This window comes from Eumetopias jubatus, unplaced genomic scaffold (assembly GCF_037043125.1).
Source record: "Eumetopias jubatus isolate StellerSeaLion01/CBP00866 unplaced genomic scaffold, mEumJub1_p1.0 scaffold_10, whole genome shotgun sequence".
NCBI lineage: Eukaryota > Metazoa > Chordata > Mammalia > Carnivora > Otariidae > Eumetopias > Eumetopias jubatus.
In genome coordinates, this window is record NW_028274816.1 from 95,602,698 (window position 1) to 95,620,205 (window position 17,508).

At 47.1% G+C, this 17,508-nt stretch overlaps 1 protein-coding gene across 6 annotated transcripts in view; it reads left to right on the plus strand.

Annotated features, from left to right (window-relative positions):
• TEX2 (testis expressed 2) overlaps positions 1 to 17,508 on the plus strand; it is a 102,393-nt gene that overhangs the window by 64,613 nt on the left and 20,272 nt on the right. For all 6 annotated transcript variants that reach the window (XM_028087475.2, XM_088028189.1, XM_028087478.1 and 3 more), the window contains exons 5-7: positions 372 to 619; positions 11,464 to 11,610; positions 16,182 to 16,281. In XM_028087475.2, coding sequence (XP_027943276.1) covers positions 372 to 619; positions 11,464 to 11,610; positions 16,182 to 16,281 — 495 coding nt within the window. The remainder of the gene's footprint in view (positions 1 to 371; positions 620 to 11,463; positions 11,611 to 16,181; positions 16,282 to 17,508) is intronic.

Consider the following 17,508-nt stretch of genomic DNA (forward strand, 5'->3'; position numbering starts at 1 on the left):
GCTGTGGGCGAACAGTTAGCTTGCGGCCCACTTGCCATTTGTCTCTGGGGCTGTGGCAGTTCCATATTTGACCCTCAGTGGTCACCAGGAAAAAAGAACAAGGTACTTAACCACATGGACTTCATGGCTTTCAGTTCCTCCGAATTGTTTTAGAGAAGAAGAAAAACCGTTCTAAAAAATGAGCTATTATTAGAGTGGGAGGTATTTCTCAGGATGGGAAATAGCCTTATAAATATTTTTTTAAACAATCATTTGTTAGCATGTTAGCTGCTTGTCAGCTTAGCCCAGGGCAGTCTGTTCACTGTTGCGTTGACTTTGCAGTCATTTCCTTCCCGCACGTTAACAGCCCAGCCGGCCTCTCTTTGCTGCAGGGGTTTTGCCCTCATACAGCAGACACAACAGCCCCTCGGGGCACCTGACCCACAGCCGCAGCAGCAGCAAAGGCAGTGTGGAGGAGATTATGTCGCAGCCGAAGCAGAAGGAGCTGGTGGGCAGCGTGCGGCAGAAGATGCTTCTGGACTACAGCGTGTATATGGCCAGGTGTGTCCCCCAAGAAAACCGAAGCCCCCAAAGGAGCCCGGTGCAGAGTGCGGAGAGCAGCCCCACGACTGGGAAGAAGGTAAAGCTGGCTGCCCAGGCCGTGGCTTTTCTGCTTTTCTACTCAGACTCATTTCTGCAAACGTAAGCACTTGGAGCGCTTCCTGTGTACCAGGCCCTGCCCTAGGCACTGGGGACACAGTAGTGAATGAGACAGATGCGGGCCTTGCCCTCAGGGAGCTTGTGCTCTTGTCAGGGAGGCAGCAAGAAACAAACAGCTGGTGGTGGCAAGAATTAAAATAAAGCCAAGGCTGGAAGTGGGGAGGGTGGAAAGTGGCCAGGCTGCTATTTTAGAGTGGTGGTCAAGGAGGGCCTCCTTGTGGAGGTGACGTTTGGGCAGAGACCTGACCACAGTGAGGAAGTGAGCTGTGGGATGTGTGTGGGAGGAGCTTCCCTGGTTCGGGGGACCGGCCCCGAAGCAGGGGTATGGTTGGAGTATTCAAGGAACCGTGGTGAGGTCGGTGAGGTGACGGTGAGCAGGGCACAGAGAGGCAGGGCCTCATGGGATCAGTTCTGAGGAAGATGGGAAGCCCTGGGAGGGTTTTGAGCAGGGAGTCATGTTGATCTATTTAAGTTTAAAAGTGGCTGTCCGTGGAGAGTGGGCAGCAGGGGGAAGAGAGTGGGTGGGGGGCGCTTCTAGCTCTGGGGGATGAGGCTGTGATGAGGGACAGCAGCAGGTGCTGAGAACGGCTGTAGTTGGGATCTGTGTTTATAGGGGAGCGGCTGGATTTGCTGATGAATTAGGTGTGGGGCGTGAGAGAACCAGAGGGGCCAAAGATCCCTCCTAACCTTTGACCTGAGCAACTGGGCCATCAGTAGGGAAGTTCTCAGAATCGTTAGTAGTAGAGGTCTGATTCCTCAGTTACCTTTGTAGTCTCAAATTCTCAGACTCATTAGCGATGTCCAGTGCTTTTGAAGATTTGCCACAAGCATTCTTCCCACAGCGTAACAAGCTGGCCATTGACTCAAGATCATCTGCAGTGAGATACTGTAGTAGAATTCCTCTGATCCCTTCAACAGTCTTGCAGACGAGATGGGGTTCTCTCCATTTTAAAGTAGATGGAGAAACAGGTTCACACGAGCTAAGTAGCTTCATTTCACAGTTGCTAAGTGGTGGCGTGTACAAAACCAGATGACACTCCCAGGCCCTCAGCTGCCACCACGGCCATGTTGGTGGCCGTTAGAAAGCTGTGCCGGCCCTACACCACTCACATCCTCAGCACCGCGCCCAGCCTGTGCACACACAGCCTGCTTTCCTCCCGTTCAGTAACCCATGAGGTGTTTGGCCTCTTACAGTGACCGTATCTCTGCTCTTAATGGGAAGCACTTGGTGACGCCTTCTTTGTGTTGTTAGCCAGTCATGGGTTTTGATTCATTCCGTTGATCCTCTCCAGTGGAGAAGAGACCCCCGAACCCTCATCCAGCTGACTTTGGCAGGCCAAAAAAGACCCTGTGCTCTGCTGGCCCCTCACCCACTGCCTCCACCCTCTGACCTGAGTTACCAACTGAGAGTGGGAAGTAGGCCTTCCTCTAGGCTGGAGTTGGGCAATACAAAACTATTCTAGGAATGTCCTGTTTACCACCCGTGAATCCCCCTACCCCAAATTCCTTTTCTCCCTGGGTTGTCAACTGTCTGAACTCTCATCGGATTCAGGGAAATCAGGAGGAGCATTGTATACTAATGTAAGAAAATTACCCCATGAAATGCTTGCTTTTTAAAAGAGTTCCTTAAATTAAAAATACAAAAACAAAACCATGTTTTAGAGCATCGTTTCCTCAGTGTGTGTTGCATGTGTTTGTCGTGTCTTGTCATCGCTGGAGTCTCTGGAAGCCCCAGGAGGTGCTGGGAGGCCCTGATGGCCCCTAACTGAGCCCCCTGACCCAGCATCCCTGTCACCCGGGGGGCTTCTCTAGTGCAACCGTCCTTTCTGAGTACTTGGCATTTACCTCTTTAAGCACCAAAACGTGTTTTTCCTCTTCTAAGTCTGATGAAAATCTTCAAAAACCACACTGCATTTCCTGGCCCCCTTAGGCAGAGCAGGCAGGGATGATTTCATCTTGATAATTTAAGGGCTTAACAACAAACAGAAATTCAGGCTTGTCGTCATGCAGGCCTGCTTGAGGTCAGAAGCCTTTCACCGCCATCTGAGCCACCCCAGGCTGTTGATTCTGCAGTAGTTTTCTCTCGATTGTCAGTTGGCTGGTGTTGGTATATGGCCTAGTTGCTTCTCCTTGAGTGCTTATCCCCATCTCCCACCCCTCACCCCTAATGCAACGATTCTAGTCTGTGTGGGCTAGGAAACCAGAAAGCCAGAATTGTGTGAACGGGATAACTGTCCTTGGAAAGGGGGCTTTGCAAGAAGGTGCATGGAGTCTAGTGCTGGGTTCCCACATCCCCTTGGCCTCCCTGAAGCACGTGTGGGCCGTGTCCTGGCTCTCAGGGGTGGTCTGCTAGTTAAGACCATCTTGAATAAGGTATGGGCATGTGTTATAGTTAACTATTACTGTGTAACAGCCCTAGAAGTCGTGGCCTAAAACCATAACAGTTACTCATTTTGCTTACCAATTTGTAACTTGACCAGGCTTGGCAATGAAGGCTTCTCTCTACTCCATACAGCATCAGCTGAGGAGGCCCCACTGGGGGCTGGAGGAGCTGCTCCCAAGATGCCTCACTCGCATGGCTGGCACATAGATGCTGGTTGTTGCCTGGGAGCTCACTTCTCCGTGTGGCCTGGGCTTCCTGCAGCTTGGTGACTGGGTTCCAAGGGCAAGTCTCCCTTGAGAAAGAGCCAGGTGGACACCATATCACCTTTTATAACCTTATCTCGGAAGTAAAATAACATCACATCTATCATGCCCTATTGGAGCAGTCAGCACACCTTCCCAGGTTCAAGAAGGGGCAGAGATTGCACTTCTTGCTGAAGAAGTAGCAAATTCTTGGGAGAGCATGTGGGATGAGAAATATCGTGGCACTGTTTTTGGAAAGGAAGATCTGCTAGTTTCCTCTGCTACTTTGATTACTTTTAACGCTTTAAGGCAGTTCTTAACTAGTTTTATTTCTTATTAATTTTGCAGTTTGAGCACACGAGGACCTTCTCCCTCCATTTTTAACTTGTTATGTTTGGTGCCTATGAAACATTAGCATGGTTCCAGAGATCAAGGCTGTACAAAGACCTACTCAGAACAGGGCCGTCTCCCCCACCCTGTTTCTTCTGTTCTTCCATGCTATTCCCACTCACCCCCTCTGAAGTAAGCCAATCTCCTTAGTCTCTGGTTTATCCTTTCTGCCTTTATTTTCCCTTCTTAGTCGAAAGGTAGCATATTATGGATACCCTTTTGAACATTACTTTTCCACTTACTAGTACATTCTGGAAATCACTCCACATCAGTTCATAGATGTCTCTTCCTCCTCTTGTTTTTAAACAGCGCCAAGTACTTGTTCCATCGTACGAATGTTTCATAGTATATTCATTCCCTCTTTTATAAGGGCATATAGGTTTCCAGTATTTTGCAATTACAAACAATGCTGCAGTGAGTAATTTGTGTATTGTGTATTTTTGTGCTGTTCAGGGTGTATCTTCAAGGTGAAATCTTAGAAGTGAGATCGCTAGATCAGAAGGTAAATGCACATGTAGTTTTGTTAGGTATTACCACATTCCCCTCTATAAGGGTTGCCCCAGTGTTCACTCCCACCAGTAGTAAGAGTGCCTGTTTCCCCAAAGGCTCACCAAATGTGGGCCCTTTGGATGTGGTCAGTAGTGTTCATCCTTCCTGCCGAAGACTGGGCCAGGTTATTTCTTAGGGTCCATGTTGCCTCTGATATCATGAGTCCAAGAGAAACTCAAAGGGCTCAGAGATACAAATGAACCTTTGACATCTCTTCGGGTGACACTGTCACATCATCGTCAGGGTCGGCCACCAGCCAGAGCTTACCCAGAGGGAGCTTGGGACACAGCTCCAGCCTTTGCCTCAGCTTCTTCTCTCCCCACTGCCCCCCCTGCTGCTGCCTCTTGTAGGCCATGGTCAGAGCATCTCTTCCCCTGAGGGCTCCACGTCTAATGGCAACTTCCACCCGCTGGGCCTCCTTTCTCACATGGCACCTAGTGCTAAACTAGGTTTGGGGGAGAATGAGGCCACTGGTTCACAGGAGCCAAACCCAGGATACAATTAGTAAATATAGACAAGGTTTGTGTTAAAAAGTGCTGAAATACTTTTGGTGTTTATTCTTACTTATAATAATTAAAAACATATTCAGGGGATTCTGCATATCGAAACCACTTTGGAGCTCAAAATTGGAATTATAAAATCACTATTTTGGAGGAAGGGCCTGGTTCTCTAGATGTTTAGTGGTTAGTGACCAGTCACTGAGCCCTGACTTGCCCTCATGACTGCTTTGTCCCATAGCCACAGACTGTGCAAGCCTCTGAATCTCCAAACCCCTGTGGTGTTGGTGCCATTTTCTCACTGTTCAGGCAACTTAACCTCTAGAATAGTTGTGAGACCATGAGGCTGGCTGAGGAGACTAGAGCTTTATTGTCTTGTCAAGGTAGTGTGCTTGGTTGGAGGAGATTTTAATAGTAATTCAGAAAATAAGAAAATAAAGAGACTCTCTTTTGAAACTAATAATACACTGTATGTTAATTGAATTTAAATAAAATATAATTTTTAAAAAAGGAAACTCTGTTTTTAAAAATGTCTAAAGGTGGCATAGTATTACCCCTGGTGTGGTTACCTCAGAAAGGGAGACTGCACAGGCTGCCTGCAGATTTGCTCAGGGGTGTAGTAAGGCCCGGGAGGCTGCTAGTTCTGTGTGCCCCAAAGTGGCCTGCCTGGGAGAGAGGACCATCAGTGGGGCAGTGCTGTGCCTGTCCTCTAGGCAGGTGCAAGACTCCAGTATTCAAATTGTGTCACACACTTCCACGCTCATTATCCAAGGAAGATCCTAAACGTTTAGAGATAATGTAGGCTTCCCAGGTTTGGAGAGTTCTGTCTTCATTATTACTAGTTGTACTAATTATCTTGTTACCTATAAACTGGATCATGAGATATTACTCCCTGTTTGCAGTTATCAGGAGATGAGAACCCGAAAAAGCAAATAGGAATCAAATAGAAACCAGGAAATCTTAATTGGTGGAGTGGTTTTCCAAGGTTTCCCTTTCCTGCACAAAGTCACCTTTTCAGACATTTAAAAGTAGAATTGAAAAGTGCTCCTCATACAGTGAGTAAAAAATCTGAAGCCATAGAGCCAATTTAAACATAAATTTTAGAAAGGATCCAGAAAAGAGTGCCAAGACAATTCAAGGAATGGGGAAGGGGAGGGAAAGAATAGTCTTCAACAAATGGTGCTGGAACAGCCGGTATCCACATGGCAAAAGAATGAAGTTGGACTCCTACCTCACACCATACACAAAAATTAACTCAAAAGGATCATAGACCTCAATGTAAGAGCTAAAACTATAAAAGTCTTAGAAGAAAACATAGGAGTCAATCTCTGTGGTTTGGGGTTAGGTAAAGCTTTCTTAGATAAGACACCCAAAAGTACATGCAACCAAAAAAAAAGATAAACTAGATTTCATCAAAATTAAAAACTTTTGTGCTACAAACAATACCATTAAGATAGTAAAGAGACAACCCACAAAATGGGAAAATATCTGCAAATCATATATCTGATATTCTAGTACCTAGAATAAACAAAGGATTCTTAAAACTGAATAATAAAAAGGTAAATGACCCAATTAAGAAATGGGCAAAGGGGAGCACCTGGGTGGCTCAGTCAGTTAAGCGTCTGCCTTTAGCTCTGGTCATGATCCCAGGGTCCTGGAATCAAGCCCCTCATTGGGCGCCCTGCTCAGCGGGGAGCCTGCTTCTCTTCCTGCTGCTCCCCCTGCTTGTGCGCTCACTCGCTCGCTCTCTCTGTCAAATAAATAAAATCTTTTTCTTAATTTTTTTTTTTTAAAGATTTTATTTATTTGACAGAGAGAGACACAGCGAGAGAGGGAACACAAGCAGGGGGAACGGGAGAGGGAGAAGCAGGCTCCCCGCAGAGCAGGGAGCCCGATGCGGGGCTCGATCCCAGGAGCCTGGGATCATGACCTGAGCCGAAGGCAGACGCTTAACGACTGAGCTACCCAGGTGCCCCAATAAATAAAATCTTAAAAAAAAAAAGAAATGGACAAAGGATTTGAATAGACATTTCTCCAAAGAAGACATATAGATGGCCCATGAGCCTAGAAAAGATACTCAGTCGTTAGTCATCCAGGAAATGCGAATCAAAACCATAATGAGATACCACCTCACAACCACTAGGATGGCTAGAAAGAAAAAGATAGTAGCAAGTATTAGTGAGGATGTGGAGAAAGTGGAACCACTGTATGTTGGTGGTGGGAATGTAGAATGATGCAGCTGCTGAGGAAAACAGTTTGCTTGTTCCTCAGAGTAAACGTACAGCCGTACAATCCAGCAGTTCCACCTCTAGGTATATATCCAAGAGAAATGGAAACCTGTGTGTGCACAAAAACTTGTACACAAATGTTCATGGTGCCATTATTCACAATAATCAAAAGTGGAAGCAACTGAAACTTCCATCATGAGTGGATAAAGTATGGTAGATGCACACAAGAGAATGTTACTCTGCAATAAAAAGGAATAGTGTGCCAATACCTGCTACAGCATGGGTAAATCTTGAGAACATTATGCTTATGAGAGAAGTCAGTCACAAAAGAATACATATTGTATGATTCCATTTATATGGACTGTCTAGAATTAGGTGAATTCCCTGAGAGAATTGCCTGGGGCTGGTGCGGGGGCTGAGGGTGGGGGGGATGGGGCTTGTGGGGACGGTGGTGGCAGGGATGGAGTTGGGGAAGAGTGGCAAGTAACTGCTAAGGGAAACAGGGTTTCTTTGGGGGATAATTAAAATGTTCTAAAATTGATGGTGGTGATGGCTTCCCAACTCTGTGAATATGCTAAAAACCATAGATTGTACTCTTTATTTTTTTTTAAGATTTTATTTATTTATTTGCGAGAGAGAGAATGAGAGATAGAGAGCACGAGAGGGAAGAGGGTCAGAGGGAGAAGCAGACTCCCCGCTGAGCAGGGAGCCCGATGTGGGACTTGATCCCGGGACTCCAGGATCATGACCTGAGCCGAAGGCAGTCGCTTAACCAACTGAGCCACCCAGGCGTCCCAGATTGTACTCTTTAAATGGGTGAATTGTGTGTTATGTGAACTATATTTCCATAAAGCTGTAAAAAAAAAAAAGATACAAAACCATGTTAATTTGATCCAATTTTATTTTTTTTTTAAGTTCTGTATCCTAAAAAGTTATATACATTGAAAAAAGACTGATAGTAAATAGAGGAAAAATGTTTTAAATAATTATATTTGTGGGGCGCCTGGGTGGCTTAGTTGGTTCAGTTACTGCCTTCGGTTCAGGTCATGATCCCAGGGTTTTGGGATTAAGCCCCACATCGGGCTCCCTGCTCAGCGGGGAGTCTGCTTCTCCCTCACCCTCTGCCTGCCGCTCTGCCTACTTGTGCTCTCTTTCTATTTCTCTGTCAAATAAATAAATAAAATCTTAAAAAAAAAAAGCCAGGGGTGGCTTTAAAAAAAAAAAGAAAGAAAGAAGAAATAAATAATTATATTTGGATAGGGGGATTATGGGTGTTTTCTGCAATAAATATGTACTGTTTTTATAATGGGGAAACATCTAACAGACCTGGGGGAAGGGTCTTCCATTGTGCCTTCTCCTGGACCCAGTGGTCCTTTGTGGAACCCTGGTGGCACCAGATTGTGTGTGACCAAACCTTAGGAGCGGACGTACTGAGCTCTCTTTGGAACAAAAATAGGTGGGCTGGCCTTGGTCTCCTGGCCATTTGTTACAGGAAAGATTACACCAAAAAATTAAGTGAATTTGTACTTTCCTCTGGAGGTTAGCTTTTAATAAACTATATCCCAGGAGCTACTCAGATAGTCATAGCCTCCTTCAGCTTCGGACCTTTCTTCGGAAGTCATTTTGAGAAAGGTACCCTATCTGAATGTACCTGTGTAGTTGAAATGGTGAAATGAATATTCTTCTCACATTCCTTCCTGCGGGCACATGGCAATGTTAGGAAACATATGCATATTTATTCTTCAAGCTCTTAAATTTTTATGACATTCATTGGAAGTGAGTTCTTTCTAGTAGCCCAGTGAATCCAGATTTTGTTCGTAAAGCTGCTTTGATGCATTGTCAGTGTTCTGCTGCTCTTGGATTTTTCTTTGTTCCCAATGAGTCTGTGGAGAGAAGCCTGTAGAAGGAACTGTTGAAAAGAAAAGACAAGCTGCTTGTCAGTTATTTCAGAAATGTGTTTCCACATCATATGCCTTTGACTTGGACATACATTGTGAAATAGCCTTTGTTTCTTGCCATTTTGTGTTAAACCTGTTTGCTCTATCTAGGGCTGTAAAGAAAGGTTAATAGAGGGTAGACTTCCCCACTCGAGAAGGGAAAGTGACCGATTCTCTTGTGTCACCTACAAATCTAAGCAAGACATGCACTGCCTTGTGTGGGCACAGCTTGGCACTGCCGAAATACCTGGGGGAGGAGGGCATTGTCCTTGGTGCGTGTTTACTCGGAAGTCTGTGTAGATAATCTGATATGACTCAAAGACCGTAACCTCAGAAACACTGGACCAGATTCCCTTGGGGGGTGGGGCACAGATGTTCAGGCAGAGAGAAAAGTGATTCTAAGAAACATGTACCACCTGTGGTATGACTCAAATACCCAGTGGTCCCAGACATCTTGCATCCAGGACCTGGAGGTAGAAGTGTCTTGGTGAGGGGCGCCCGGCTAGCTTCATCGGGGGAGCGTGCAACTCTTGATCTCAGGGTTGTGACTTTGAGCTGCACATTGGGTATAGAGATTGCTTAAAAATAAAATCTTAAAAATATGTATATATTACAGCACTAGGAAGTACAGAGGTGCTATGTAGCCATTGAAACGAATGAGGTAGAGAGCCATGTCTTCTCAAATGGAATGACCAATGTGCATTTTTTAAACCAGAGTTTAATTTTTTTTAAATGAGACTCCCCAACATTCTTAAGGGAGACCTGTGAAAACACTCAAATTTGAAGGACTCCTAGAACATAAAATATTTCCCCTCACACCCGATAACATTAGATTGAAAAACACAGGCAAACTCCCAGACCCCCAAAGAGAGAGACAGCGCATGCTCTGACAACACTAGTGGACCGCTGGGTGCTGGGCAGTCCAGTAGGCCCTGCACAAGCTCAGTGACCAGTTCAGACCCCCAAACTCCAGGCTTCAGAAAAATCACACGCAGGTACGTGCCATAGACCTTTGGGGGTACTCACAAGTTATCAAATCTCCAAGGGTTGAATCCAGGAGCACTAGGCCACCTGGGTACAGTCCCCCTGGCCTGGGCACACAGGTCGCGCTGGCGTGAGCAAACACATACAACACGTGGATATGACAAGGGTGTCTGATGTGTATTATGGCTGCAGGTGGCCTGGGAGGGCAGGGCAGATGCATTTGTACAAACCACAGAGGGAAGAGAAAAGGTAAACAATTCACTGATTTCTGGTTTTCTAGTTTTTTTTGGTCCTTGCTTTCCAAGGCTAATTGTTTCTGTAAGGCTGTAGTCTAATTAGAGACCTCAGCGTAAGGAAATGTCTGTCACAGCAGGTGCCAGTCCCACCACCTTCCTCCCTCAGGACAGAGCAGGTGGAGATCAGGGAGAAGGAGGCTGTGAGTCAGGCTGTGCTGATAAACCAGGGGCCTCAGGCAGGATACTACATGGTTCCAAGTCCCGTTTCCTCCGCCCTAAAATAGAAGTCAAGGTTCCGTCTTTCTGGGGTATCGTAAGACGTAAATGAGCACCCTGAGAAGCAGTCTTATCGCAGGGCCTGGCGCAGGGTCTGCGGCCACAGCAGTGACAACAGGTGGTGGTCAGCAAGTGTTACCCGCGCTGCCAGGTGCCTCGCCACACCCTCAGCGGCGGTCACTGCCCGCTTCTGTCTCCTGCTTCACCCTGCCTGGCCCTCCCCGGGCAAGAGTCCATTGTCTGACAAGTAGCCTGGGAAATCGGAGACTAACTCAGGTTTGCTCTTGTCTTACCTTGCACACTGGCCGTGCTAGATGTTTGAGACAGATTGTACCTGGCGGAGCGGAGGCCCAGGGGATGTCACTGGGCTGAGATTGGGGAGAACAGCTGTAGGAATTTTCACAGAATTCCTGAGAACGGGCTCCCTCTAATCCGAGCCTGCGGTTCTCAACCTTACCTGTTCATTACATCTGTGAGGGAGCTTCGGGAAGTTGTGATAGCCACCCAGATTAGTATCTGGGCATAGGGCCCAGGCACTAGTATTTGTAAGCACCCCCCTGCCCCTCACCCAGGAGGGCTGTGAGTTCCCAGCTCCTGTAAGAGTCCTGGGCACGGGAGGCTTTGGGGCTGCCTCGGGAGGACCAGCCTGACGGTTACGTGTCCAGGGAGCCCCAGTTAGTTGGAAGAAGGGTAGGCAGACATTTGATCAGAGGTGCCATTAAGCAGAAGTGGGTACCGAGCTCATTTGGGACGCAGGGCAATCTGGTTGAGCTAATTGTATGAAATATTAGCTCGTTCACAGGAAGACTGGCGAGAAAAGAAAATAGACAAAGAGGAGTTTTTAATCTGTGATGGTGGCTTTTGTTTCTCCCTTTTTCTATTCACTGACATAATGTGAGACTTGTAATTTGTAGAGAAGAAATACAACTCCCGTGGCCGCCCATCTCTGTGGGGAGGGACCTTCAGTGACTTTGGAAAAATAAGCACCTGTCTTGTTCTCCAGTTGCTTTCCAGCTAATTTTGGTTCCCTTTCTTTTGCCAGTTGCCAGAGGCTCCGCCCTCCGAGGAGGAAGAACAGGAAGCCTGGGTGAATGCCTTGCTCGGAAGAATGTTTTGGGACTTCTTAGGAGAGAAATATTGGTCTGATCTGGTGTCTAAGAAAATCCAAATGAAACTCAGCAAAATAAAGGTATCGTTTTCCACACAAGAGGCTTCCAGTTCCTCACATTTCTTAATTTGGAAGTTTTGTATCGTTATATCCTAAGTGAAAAATAACTTGGTTTAAAGCATATCACATGAGAACAGCAACCTATCTGAGCTGTGACCTTGGCCATATGAGTCACTGTACCTGGGGACTTAGTGAATGTTCCTGTTTACTTTTTCCTTTGTGTTGCCCTCATTGTTATCCATTCTAGGTGATAATCGAGAATTTGGTTTGGGAAAATGTGAGCTTTTGTAGCTGGTTTGTCATGTAGACCTCTAGTATCTTGAAATTAGTAAGGAACTTAAATTGTACTTCAGGAGCCCACCCAGCCTCACGGTCTGGGGGCTGCACCATCTCTGCTGAGGAAAGTGCCAGACTCCAGACCTCTTTCCCAAGTCGTGCTCCCGCTCAAAGCCGGGAAAGTTAGCATTGCACTCTAAATGTGTCTGGGCCTGACCTTTACTTCTGGCCAGATGGTATTTTATTTTGGGCTCTCTCTTTGCTGAAAAACAGCAGTCCTGGTGCTGATCAAGGCCCACTTGGAAGTAAGTTTAAACTGCATAAATATTCCTCACCATTGCCACTAAATGACTCATTTAGCACCACCTCCGCCAACCCAGAGACATCAGTTAGGTTAGGCAGAAGTAAGTTTTTGACCCAGGGAAGACCCAGGCGAGGAAGGGTCCCTTTGGTCCCCAAATGAAGTTCCTCAGTCAGCAGCTTAAATCGGTGGATCTTTCTGGGTCATAGATACCTTTGACACACAGAAACGAATGAATCCTTTCCCTAGAAAAATGCACAGTGATGGCAGAATTTTGCCCATGACTTCAGAGGGTTCAAGGACTCCAGGTTAGGTGAGCTAAGGTAAAATTACATTAGAAGGAAAATGTGGGCATGGAGGAGCTTCGATGTGACTTTTGTCATTCCTTTGGATGACAAACCAAGCCTCTTAGGGCTCAGTCGAGCTCTGGCATACTCTCTGCCGGCTGCAGGCCGGTGTCATCTTTCCTAACGCCTGTTGAAGAGGAGAGCCACTGTCTGAGCTGGAAGAGAGGATGTCGAGGCAGAATTTGGGGCAAGGATTTGGGAGGGCTCAGTTGACATGAGTCAGTGTGTTGTTTTTCAGGTAGATTGAGGGTTGAATCCACTCTGCTAGCCAGGTCCAAGGTGGGGAGCAGGAAGCGGCAGTGACCCTCCCATGTTCACAAACAATCAGCCAAGCTGGGGCTCACTCCACCGCCTCCCCCTTTCTGGAAAATGATGGAGAGCTTGCTGAGTTCCTGGTCAAGACACAGAAGTGGGGCTGGCACTCCGCGGGCCCTTCCCTGAGCAGGAGGGCTGGGGTTCCCGGCAGAGGGAGACAGAAAGCAGGTATGCCTCAACTCCAGATGGGACGCTGCCGTCCCTGTTACACACCTTCCAAAACAGACAGGGCAGCCTCCCCTGCTTCTCTCGGGTGCTGGAAGTCCGTGGAACCTCTGCCATCTGGAGAATGGTGGGTTCTCTCATCCCAGAGGAAGTTGAGGGAAAGTCTTTTATTTTCATCTTCTCCCTTTGCTGGTCACGTGAGCTTTTTCAGTCTGCAGATAAAACTGGGGTCAGAAGTACTAGAAGGTGAGGATGGAGAAAAGTAGCCTGGATCCAGTAGTGGGCTGTGCTCCCTCCATTACCAGCCTCACACCTCCACCCTGCCCTGCGTGCCCTGCGAGACCAGAGGAGACCCTGGATATAATGGAATAAACAGAAAGGCAGCAGGATATTACTCTAGTTCTGAACCTGCCACCACCAAAGTCCATAAAAGGACTTTTATTATCATCAGTAGCCAAATATTCTGGGAAGAATGAAACCTAGTAGTGAGCGTTGGTTAACGGCCAATACCAGAGCCAGAATGGCTGGAGGAGCCTGAGCTGTCCTGTCCGCTGTGACAAAGATCTCTCCTGTCTCCTGGTTTCCCCTGAAGGCCTGACATATGGAGAACTCTTTGCTGGCCTTGCCCTGCAGTCTCAGATTGTCACCCTCACATGTGATAATGACTCATGTTGTGAAAGAGCAGCGCTGTGTTTGTATTTGGTGCCCAGTGATGGTTTAAAACAAGCTGAGTTTCTACCCCAACAGCAAGTACATTCCTGGCCTCCGCCGGCCCCTCCCAGTACCACCTTGGGGTCCTCAATCGTCAGGGGCCTCTGTTGCCCGTGTCAGCAAATGTTGTTACTGCAGACAGCTTCCAACAGTTCCTCCCACCAACCTGAGAATGTTCCATACACCTGAATGTCCAGTTGGGTTCACTCAGGAGAGTAAAGAACATGTAGTGGGTTCTCGTCTCACTGTGGTGCCTTTGAAAGGGAAGAAGAGAGTTTCTGGTTGAAAAGAGCAGGAGTGACCTTTTGTTGCCTTTCCCTGCAGAGTAGGAAGGAGGCTGACCGGGCTACGGCCTGGTCCTGAGAGTTTTGATTCAAATCAGTTGTGATTTGGAGGGGAAGGGTGCTTAGAGATGTTCTAGAATCTTGGAGTGGGCACTCAGGTGAATAAGTAGGAAGCGAGGCCCTGCTGAGCCCCTCCTCGTACTACTTGCTGGTGATTAGAGCCCAGCCCAGCCCTGCTGAGTCTTTCCCAGTCCCTGGTCCCTCAGCCCCTTCTTTGTCTCAGGTTCCTCCTCTGCCCTTGCAGGGACCACAGGGTGCAGGGTGGGAGGGCTGGGAGGTTGGACAGGGGACTGGGAATGCCATCTCTGCATTCATTCCCCTTGCTCAGTGTCAGACACATGTTGCCACAGAAACCCAGCATGCCCCTGACTCACTGAGTATTAGAGTGATAATAATAGACAGTCTGGGACAAGGGTGCAAGAATTTGGCTACACATTCTTGGCCAGGTAGCGTTCTGTAGGCTGATTGGGAGGCCAGCCGCCACGTAACATTGATGCCTTAGAAAAAGGTTTTCCAAATCCAGCAATCACCAATTCAAAACGCACATTTGAGTACTGTCTTTGGTCACGTTTTGTTCATCACAGACATCATAACTCTCACCGACCCACTCCTGCAGAAAAGCAGAGCAAGAGTTCTCTGCTGATTCATCAAAGTGTATACCTTTGACAACTGAAGAGGTCCAGCCAAAATAGGCTTTAAATCCATGCCTGGCTAAATGCTACCTCGTTTTATGGGAAATGTTCAGCATATATTTATTTAAAAAAGCAGTTTGATGCTGGTGGAAAAGCAGGGTGCTCATTACAGGCTCCAGTGTTGTGGGAATCTCACATTTACAGGTGGTGCTACAGGTTAGTGGGGAAGTATTGGTTGTTCAATAAGACGCCAATGAGCCATTGGGGGAAAAAAAAAGGTGGATCGGTAATTTATATCTTATACTGAAATGAGGAATGGACTACAGGTTAAAAAAAAACAACAACAACTATACACATACATAAATTCAGGTGAAAGAAACAGATGAATTAATTCCATAGTCTTGAGGCAAAGTAGGAATTTCTAAGCATGGTATTAGTACTCATGCTATTTCCTTTGGAGTGGATTCCTACTGACTTGGTATGAGTTGGAGTCCCATCAGGAGACAGATGACACACTCAAGTGGCGTCACCTGAGAGGAGAGTTTATTAAGGGAAAGGCTTGTAAATATGTGGGCCAATGTAGAGAAACCAAAGGGATAGGGTAGGACCCAAGGCTAGCAGCAGCAGGGAGCTGTCAGCACTCCCTGTAGGGGCAAAAGCGGAGAGCAATTACCAGACCTTGGGGCAGCATGGTTGTGTGGAGAGTTGCCTTTCTCACAGGAGCCGTGGCCTTCAACAGAGCGAGGGGGCAGCTACCTGACAACACTCTTGCCCCGAGTACCTCCCATCTTCCCTGCCCGTTGGCGTTCACCACTGGCCAAATCCAGCCAGAAGCCAGGGCCTGGGGGAGCCCACCCATGTGATTTGCACAGACCAGCCTCTCTGGGAACTCAAATCCAGGCGGGGGGGGGCAAACAGAAAATGTCCAGCACTGGGTCAAGGGATGTGATTTTCTTTTTTTCCAAGGATTTTAATAAATATTGTGAGTTTGCCTATCAGAAATGCTGTAGCAATTTCTTAACTCCCCACTAGTAATCTGAGAGGGGTCCACTTTCCCACACTCTAGCCAGCTCCAGGCAGTGGTAACCTGACCGGCATGGCTGGAGTCTCCTCCTCAGTCAGGTCTTCGGCCAACGGCACCCTTCACAGAAGCCTTCACCGACTTCCTTGGCCAACATAGCCACCCGCCCTACACCCCAGCTCCCTCTATCCCACACCACTGGTCTTACTGTCTCTGGAACACTAATCACTCTCTCAAGTGATTTGTCTACTTAATTATGTTTCTGCCTCTCCAACGTAAACCCCGTGAGAGCAAGGACCTTGCCTGACTTGTCCGCAGCCGTCTCTGTAGGATGATGCCTAGTATGCGGCATGTGCTCAGTAAATTCCGGTGAAATGAATGTGTCCCCAAAACCTTGGCCTTGACTCCTTCTTGAGCGGATGCTGAATTCTAATGAACAGGTTACCAATGTCTCATTTGTTGTTTACTTCTCTCCTCCAGCTCCCCTACTTTATGAATGAACTAACTCTGACGGAACTTGACATGGGAGTGGCTGTACCAAAAATCCTTCAGGCCTTCAAGCCTTACGTTGATCACCAAGGTAACTGTAGCAGAGAATTGACCGTTTGTATGAGGGTCGAAATGTCTCCATCACTGCAGATCGAACACCGAAGCTTGGTGTTGGGAGGGGGTTAGGGACGTTTTAAGCATCTGTCTTACGTTGATTATCTTTTGTTGTGAAAAGTCACAGCCTTCAACTGATGGGGAACAGATCAGGAATAGATCCCCCTCCTAATTCTTCTAGTCTCTCAGGTCCCTGCCGGTCCTGCCCCAGCCCCGAACATGCCCATGTACCCATTGGCGGGGCCTGGACTCGCCTGTGATTCAGAAAATAGCACCCCCCCCAACGGCCTCCCGTGTGCCCCCCCACAGCCCTCACATCTCACCAGGAACTGCTGCTTCTCCATCTGCCCTCGTGCCTTTGCCCTGCTCCAACTTCTAGGTTGCAGATTCTTTGACCTTCATGTTTCACATCTTGCCTTCCTTCCCACGCCTAGAAGGCCCTCTGTACATGTTTAAAAAAATGAAGACAGATGTTGTCAGCAATATTTTGAGCGTACAGCTTTCAGCTGGGGGAAAGTGCTCAGATTTGATTTTTAAGACACGCTCTTGACACATTATTTACACCTACTCTGCTGGGTTGGGGCAGGAAGAGTTGATTAGGATATATAGAGCTTAAATAAAATTATGACGTCAAGATTTATGCGTGTTTTGTGGCACATGGTTTTAAAAGGACCATGATGGAAAAGTTCGTACACAGGAGTGGGGTGAAAAGAGGCACGAGCCAGGTAGGCCAGAATAGTCCATGAACAGGCAGGAAAAGTCTCCCCACTGTGGAAGCGGTCAACTTCTTTTCTTCAGTATTGCTTTCCACACGCACCTCTTTCCACCTAAACTGGACCGTTATTCCTCAAAAGGCACAGGAACAAGGTAGGGGAGGAAATAATTACAACTTTCCAAGAGTGATATTTGTTTTGAATTAAGTGTTTTGTAAATTTAGGGACTATAATATCTACTTTTGTCCCTGCAGGGCTGTATCAGATGGCTCTTGAATCGTATTTAGTGAAATCATTTTCTGTGTTGTATACATTTGATGTAAATACAGAGATTTTTTTCTAGCCCTATAATTAGCAGCTCTGATTATCTCTTTAACAATATTTCAGCTGACAGCGAGCCCATATTTCCATGTTTTTAGCATTCCATGGATTTCAGAGATAGACCAGAGTGTTATTTGCAAATCCAAAAGTCTACCTAATATTTGCATGTT